This window comes from Heliconius melpomene, chromosome 10, assembly GCF_056956725.1.
Source record: "Heliconius melpomene rosina isolate 202511_hmr_F chromosome 10, ASM5695672v1, whole genome shotgun sequence".
NCBI classification, from domain to species: Eukaryota; Metazoa; Arthropoda; class Insecta; order Lepidoptera; family Nymphalidae; genus Heliconius; species Heliconius melpomene.
In genome coordinates this window covers 10,263,837-10,271,815 of record NC_140398.1, presented here as the reverse complement: position 1 = coordinate 10,271,815, position 7,979 = coordinate 10,263,837, and the positions used below count along the sequence as shown (strand labels likewise).

At 32.1% G+C, this 7,979-nt stretch overlaps 2 protein-coding genes across 2 annotated transcripts; one reads left to right on the top strand and one right to left on the bottom strand.

Moving 5' to 3' along the window:
- Nucleotides 1–173: 173 nt before the first annotated feature.
- On the bottom strand, nt 174–3,172 carry imd (death domain-containing immune deficiency protein). The gene is made up of 4 exons (XM_085191268.1): nt 2,722–3,172; nt 2,436–2,623; nt 2,106–2,240; nt 174–1,541 (listed from the first exon to the last, which is right to left on the bottom strand). Exons 1-4 carry the CDS (start codon nt 3,023–3,025, stop codon nt 1,404–1,406), a joined length of 765 nt encoding a protein of 254 aa, XP_085047394.1. The 5' UTR covers nt 3,026–3,172; the 3' UTR covers nt 174–1,403.
- Nucleotides 3,173–4,569: 1,397 nt separating this feature from the next.
- On the top strand, nt 4,570–7,922 carry LOC146535551 (mitochondrial import receptor subunit TOM40 homolog). Its single transcript, XM_085191261.1, has 3 exons — nt 4,570–5,632; nt 6,868–7,062; nt 7,614–7,922. Exons 1-3 carry the CDS (start codon nt 4,904–4,906, stop codon nt 7,836–7,838), a joined length of 1,149 nt encoding a protein of 382 aa, XP_085047387.1. The 5' UTR covers nt 4,570–4,903; the 3' UTR covers nt 7,839–7,922.
- Nucleotides 7,923–7,979: the final 57 nt, after the last annotated feature.

Sequence of the window (7,979 nt, the reverse complement as noted above, 5' to 3'; positions counted from 1 at the left end):
CCTAGGATTTACATAATCCAAAATATGCTCACTCAAACATTCGCACGTTGAATCGACGTATGGTTATCTTTAGTGTAAAATGCAATATGGTTATCTCTCTAGGGTTAAAATATTATAATATAAGTAGTTAGTAGTAGTCATTCAAAATGTTTACGTCTGAATAAACAGGCAAATTGAAAAATAAAATATTTTTATTATACTGTATTGTATTACAAACAAATATAATCTTCTTTTGTATAAAATTTATTAACATTTTCAATATATGACTAGATTACAAATATAATTGGAATATGAAACAATTTTGTCAAAAATATGTCTTTGATATATCACATTAGCCTTATAAGGCACATTTCTTAATATCTAATAACAATTATTTAAAAAATATTTTTATTTTTCACTTGTGTTGTAGTTAAACGTTTTCGTTAAAAATTTTTTATGCTCATATAGAAATAATTTTGTATATAGGTACCTATTTAAGAATAAAAATATAAAAAAAAAATGTTAAATACAATTATTGTACGAGCAATTCCTATATATACATGTATAATATGATTATGTATTCATTATTACACTTATGACTTTTAATTATTACAAAATTGTCAAACACATTGTAAAACATGAGTGTTGAGAATTTGGAATGTAAATAATTTCACGAGGCACTATTTTAAATAATTATCTTTCTGATATCAATAATATATCTCTTATTTATTAAAAATACAGCTTAAATTATTCATAACATACCAAAAATAAGGCACAATATTCTATATTTATTTATGGCAATGAAAGTTATTATGATTTGTTTCTTACATATAAAACTTAACTTTATAAAAATATATAAAAATGCAAAATATATTGCATAAGATTATTTTTAAAAACATCTTTCTAATGAAAAACAATAGACTAATGTGCATAAACACTAATGTGTTTAGCAAAATGTGATATTTGAATCATACAGAAGCAAATAAACCTGTAATAATTGTAAAACTTAATAAAATATGTTGTAGTAATAGTTCCAGTTAATTTTGAACAAATATTATTGGACTGTAACAGAGATATTATACCACATGTTCCATTAGAAAAGTAATAATAATCATTCTATTGTGTTTGCACCATTAACAAAAGTAAATAAATAAAAAATCGCTGTTTACTATTGAAATAAACAATTTGCCCTTAAAATTGCCTATTTTTGGGAACAAATGTGAATGTAAGCTCTTTTAAATAAAAAAAAAGATTTTTTAAAATCAGTCCACATTGATGGAGAAATCAATGGCCACAAAAAAAAAGTTGTGGAATATATTATGATACATAATAGAACATCCTCCAACTTTTAACAAAGAAGTTGGTTAAAAAAAGGATATTGCTTTATTGGGTCCCATATGATTCATTTGTTTACTCTATCTACATCATTTTTTTCCATTATACAGAGTTGCTAATTCCTTTACAATCTGTCTTTGTCCATCGTCCCATAAAGCATTAGCTAACTTGCCGAGTGTTCCATCATCATCATTGCGCACCCAGTCCAGCAACAATTTGTAACGAGCCTGAAGAAAAACAATATTAGATGTATATCCACTATATGCAAATGCAATAACCCTTAAACGGCCATAGCACCAAATCAATTCATTTTATGATTTATATACAGTTCTAAAGTTCTGATATTCCTATAAGATAATATTAAAAGAAATACTGTTGACTAGTGTAGACTGAGGACCTTTTTTGCTGGTGACTGCCTTTAAAATATGCAAATGCAAAATAAACCAAGTAAATCTAAAGAAGAAACAGAAGTAGTTATACCTTTATTACCTAATGGTAATAAAGGTATAACTACTTGTGTTTCTGTTTTCAAATATATTTAAGAAGTGTATTTTGATTGTTTTATTGGATTTATTTTCCAATAGCTAAACTGAAATTAATGTTATGTTGCTCAATTCATTGATTTATTTGTATTGTATTAATATTTCTATATGTGGGTGCCCACAGGAGTTAAATTCATTGCCTTGTCAATATAGAGATTAAATACTAGCTATGAGATTGAAAGTCCTAGATCAATAATAACAACATTTATAAAGTCAAAAATGTTTTAAAAAACAGATTTTTTTATTTACCTCAGCCACTCCATATTTAGCCATGTCTATTTCAGCAGTTTCTATTTGTCCCTGTTTGTAACCAAGTCGCCTAAAGAAGCTGTGCCAATTTTTACCAAGATGTTTTGATATGTAATCCATATACTCATGTTCAGGCTACAAAATACCAAATACTTTTAAATAGAGAATATTTTGTCAATAGAGAGCTTGTAGAGTGAAGCTTAGCATTATTGCACATTTAAACATGCACTTGGTTATCAAGTCCCAGGCACTGCTCACACATTCACACAGTGAATTAATGGAATGCTAAATGATATAATATATTATAAGTCATTAATTTAGTATACTAACTTTATTTTTTGCTTCAAGTAATAACATTATAAGATTATTTTTTTTTACAGGCTCATCATCACAATCATCATCACTTGGTGGGGTTCTTGACCTATTATGCTGGCCTTGTACAGGGCCCATATAATATACAAATTCATTCCCACAGCGAACATTTTTGGAATTTACAATATTTATTACATTCCCACTAGCTAAAAGACAAAGAGATTAAAAATCATGTATCAATCATATGAAAGTGTTCACAACAAGAACATAATATTTAATTGTAAAATTATTAAATTGGATTGACCTTGAGTATTCACATTGCTGCCAGTATTGTTGCTTTGTTCATTTTCCTCAAACTCAGGAGTGTCAGAAGGTGGAGTCGAAAAAAATTTTTTATATTTAGGTTTCTTGTCCTTTTTCTTAGAATTTTTTTTTTCGCCAAATTCATCTTCTTGTTGGTGTGCATTGTTTACATTTTCATTAAATGATTCAGTTGGTGGTGTTTCTGGCCCTGGGAAGGATTGACTCTGTCGTGGTGGTCGAGGAACAGCATCAGATTTAAGGTTTCGGAAAATCTCAAAAAACTTTGCACTTAACTTATTAGTCATTTTCAATACGATTTACTTTTAAGTTTTAACTAGTTGTTATAACAAAATATGAATCATATGGTATGTATGGTATATTAGAATGTACTCTGTGGTTATAGAGTTAAAAACACAAAAAAAATAAAACCGCGGTGACGTTAGTAACTTAGTAAGACTTAAGAGTTGCCATTATATATTTTGTTTTGCATATAGTATAGAGTATTCAAATTATAATTATAATAGTAGAAAATTAGCATTAGTTAGTAGAATATATAGGTTTAACTTTTTTACGCTTTAAAAGGCGAAATCTCTTCTGTATTGTTATATAAAATGTAATGTACTAATTTCTAAACACTATGAAACTATGTTAACAGAATATATAGTTAGGAGACTTCTGTGCTACAAATGTCAACTGTCAAATATAGTACTGCAATGTGTCAATGTCACTGTCAATGTCAAAATGCCCGCTCTTTTCATGTGTTATTAAAAGTTACTAATTTAAGCGGGAAGACATATTTGGCCCTCACATATGTGAGGTTACACGTGTTGTAGTCGATGTGATTTGTTACTAGGTTGTTAATAGATCATTATTAGCAAGTTATAAAGTAATTTAAATGTTTTAATTAATAAATAATGTGAATTGGTAAAAAGAGCTGCTATAATTAACACTGAGTAAATACCTATATGTGTTTTCGAATGTTGTTGGTGTTTTATATAAGTTTCTAGTTATTTAAACTTCAGTTTATAGTTATTTAGATTTTTAATAAATAAGATTGTATTTGTAACATTAGTGTTGTATAGTTTTATTTTCATATTTCACTTCTGAAACCTAATTATATTGATATATATCAATGGCAACAGCTTGCAATTGTAAACACGACAGATTCGATCCCGACTCGGAGAAATGAAATATTTTTTATTTCCCTCAAATAACGGAACCCTTATTAACAGGATCCTACTTTTGTTGTCTATCTGTCAATCAGTCCGTCAGTCTTATCCATAAAAAAATAACTTGAACTCTTGACCGTCTGTCAAGACTATTTATCTCAAGATCGCGATTAGGTATCAAGCTGATGTTGCTATCGAATATATAGGCCTACAATCTCCTGAACAACAGAATCAAGCTTTTACCTAAGTCAACGCAATTTAAAGATTCTAGCCATGCTGTTTTTACTGCATTTTTATAAAATTCCCGTACACATATTTACAATTCAAATAAAGAAAAAAAATACGAAATGTAAATTTTTAAGTATTACGTAGAAAAAAAAATTACAAACTTAGGTATATTTGTTCATTTCATACAAAATGAGTGCATACAGGTGTAATATACCGGTGGATCTATTAATCTTATCTTGAAATTAGTACGGAACCCTTGGTAGGCGAGTTCGACTCGCAAATACCGAGTTTCTTTTAATCTAAATTTGCTTTATCTCTTTTTTCTAGTTATTGATTAAGGCTTAAAACTCTGTACTTATCGTAAGTCATATGATAACTTGTACTTTTTCAGGCTTGGAGTATTTAGGTACTTATCTCAAAATTAGTGTGCTTATGTATTTAAAACACGAGATTACAATTATTTGTATAATTAGTTTTTTTTTTACACATATAATATTTTTTCACACATATCACATTTTAGATAGGCTTAGGTGTTAGGCTATCGACATTTGTAAAATAAAATAAATAAATACAAAAAAGTTATAGAGATTCAATTATAATACCATACCTATTGATTTAATTGTTATGCATATGCTTCAAAATATGTGTACGAGTGAAGATATCGTAACATAAAATCTATGTAATAAAACCGCTTTATTCTATGAATAAAAACATTTTAACAGCTCTTGTGACAGTACATAATGATATTTTTGAAGTAATAATTTGATATTTTCTAGAATATATACAATGACCGAAACGAATAATCAATGGAAATATTTTAGACCTTCGTTATCTGACTTGATAAAGTTAATTAAAATAGACGCAATTTACGCAAAATCAAACCCATGTTCGGGAAAAAGTAGTCCGAGAAAAGAAAACCTCCCGCCGTGTCCACCAGCAGATGACAAAGCTGGTGGGGACGCACCACCTAATAAGTGCACATGCCGAGGACCAGAAACTACGAAATCTGCGAGTGATCGTGGGATAACTGGGGCTGGCGTAACAGGCTCTCGAACAGGTCGTATCTGTGATAGAGATAAAGAACAGGCCCTGCCAGCAGGTTCAGTTAATCCAGGCTTACTGCGTTATATACACAACGCCGCTCGTTATCGATTACCACAGTGCTTTGAAGGTGCTTGCATTTCAGTGAAACAAAGTGCCAAAAATAATTGGGTGGTAGGCCACTCTATGTCTTTCAGTTCAGTCACACCAGGAGGATACAGAGTATTATTATCGTATGTAGACAAGAAGAAACCAATAGCACTGCCATATTTTTTTATGGAAGCTGCACCAGGTGGACAAATGAGTTGTGAAATGCGTGTGGGACCCACTCAAGGAACTAGGGCAACTGTGGTAGCACAAATAGCTGACAACGAATTTTATAGCTTTGAAAGCATTTTTGATGCCTATTTCAATAGCAGTACTGCATCAATTATCGCTGTCAATAGAGAATTTATAGCTCTTCACTATTTACAAGTTAGTGTGTTAAATTATGTTTAGCAAATTAGATAAAGTTAATCATATAAGAAGTTATAATTGTAATACTACTAAATCAAATCAAATCAAAAATACTTTATTGCACAAAGATACATAAAGATACATGAGAATTATAGTATTTACACATAGCGCAAGGGCGGCCTTATCACTGTAAGTGATCTCTTACAGGCAACCTTTTATTTACAAAAACTAATAATAGGAGATCATAGTTGGCGGACGCTGCACAAAGATATTTTTGTTATACAGGGTGAGTCATATTGAACTTTCCGATTTCAATAAGGTGTGTATTAAAAACAAAGCGACATGCAGTAAAAATTATTTTATTGTTTGAAAGCACATAACATGCAGTTTTAATTTAGTTGGTTTTAAAAATGATATCCTGTAAATGTCTACCTCCATTGACCACACACTGCTGAAGCCTTTCCCGGAAGTTGTCCATTACTCGTCGAGTCATATTCAGCGGAATAGCATTGATTTCTTCCGTGATTGCAGCCTTCAGTTCATCGATGGTTCGGGGACGATGCGTGTACACCTTTTCCTTCAGGTAACCCCAGAGAAAGAAATCGCAGGGGGTTAAATCAGGTGATCTCGGCGGCCACCCAACGTCACCTCGCAAAGAAATGAGATGACCGGGAAACATTTGTCGCAGGATTTCCATTGAACGCCTGGATGTATGGGCTGTAGCACCATCTTGTTGGAACCAGATGTTATCGTTGTCATGATTCTGCGTTAATTCCTCCAATTTCGGTTTCAGAAAAGTTTCAAGCATGTCGCACTCTATCCACGTTTTCCGCTGACGTTGACGTCCTAATTCGGCCTTGTGGTCTTGTTTTTAATGCTGATGATGTTGCTCTAAAATTTGATACCCAATTTCTGATTGTTGGTCCAGTGGGAATGGGATCACGTCGACCAATAGCAAAATGTAAACGGAACGCACGCTGTGTTGTGATCACGGAGCCGCCATTTTTAATAAACTCTTCAACTACGAACGCACGATGTTGTCCCGACCAAGCCATTGCTCACACTAAAACTGCATGTCATGGCGCGTCTAATGACACCATCCCCACCCTTCTACTCCTTCCCTTTTTCGTGCAACGTCCTTCCAAAACCGGAAAGTTCAATATGACTCACCCTGTATATCATACATTTATATATATATTCAATAAATACATATAAAAAAAAACTAAACTAAATATATATAAAAAACCTTATAGGCAATCACAGAGCAAATTTCGCTGGGTGCTGAACTAGTGGCGAGAGGGCAAGTTGCAGAATTGAGTTCAGCGTCTGGTGCAGCACGCTGGGTCAGCGATGAGCATTCACTTAGCGCAACACTCGGTAACAAAGGAATTGATTTATGTTATGCAAGAGTTATGACGCCTTTTCTCACTGTGGCTACAATGCTAGAGGTAAAATATCGTTTCAGGCAATTTACATACATAGATAGTAATTCTGCTTTACATATACAGTAATAACAAAAAAATTGTAATTATATCAGAAATTATTTCATATACAAATGATATATTTATACAATTTGATTATTTGAATAGGTACTTTCACAGTTTTTTCCAATACGCTAAGTTTGTTTTGCAGTAGCGATATTTAATCTTCTTTATTAAAAAAAAGAGCAAAAATACAGCGTGTAGACGCTGTATTTGCATACAGCAGGGATGGCAAATGGGTATTAGTGTTAAGACTCTCCTCACTTACCGTCGAATTTTTCTAGGCATTGCGTATTGAGTGGCGGAACTCAACGCCAAGCTTTTGCTTTGGTGCCAGAGTGAAGAAATGAAAATATTAAAAGATAATAATTCATTTCTTCGAGTGGGCGTCAACAACCTGTAGCGTTTACAGTCATTCCCCTGCGCTATGACTAGCCTCTCCATCTTTTACATTAACTAATCAATGAAAACTTTTAAATTATTATAATACTTGTATTAAGTTCACATAATTGTATTAGGTTGGTTTTGCCATACGTCGCGCTGTGGCAACGTTGGCGTATGAATGGCGCACAGAACAGTGGACCGTTAAAGGGTCTCTGGACTCCGACGGGCTCGTGGGCGCCACTCTGCAGAGGGCTCTAGGTGGAAAGAATGCTCAGCTAGCATGTGCCATTTCCGCACTTCTCAATCATCCTAATGATAAATTTCGACTAGGTTTCGGGGTAACTGCTACTATTATTTAGTTATTTTACAGTTCAGTACAATTTGAATAGAATACTAATTTGATTACTAATATTTTAACGTGTTTATATATTAAAAACAATCAATTTATAAGTTCATTGTTTTTCTTCTCACGATATTAGTATTTATCTGATATGCACGTA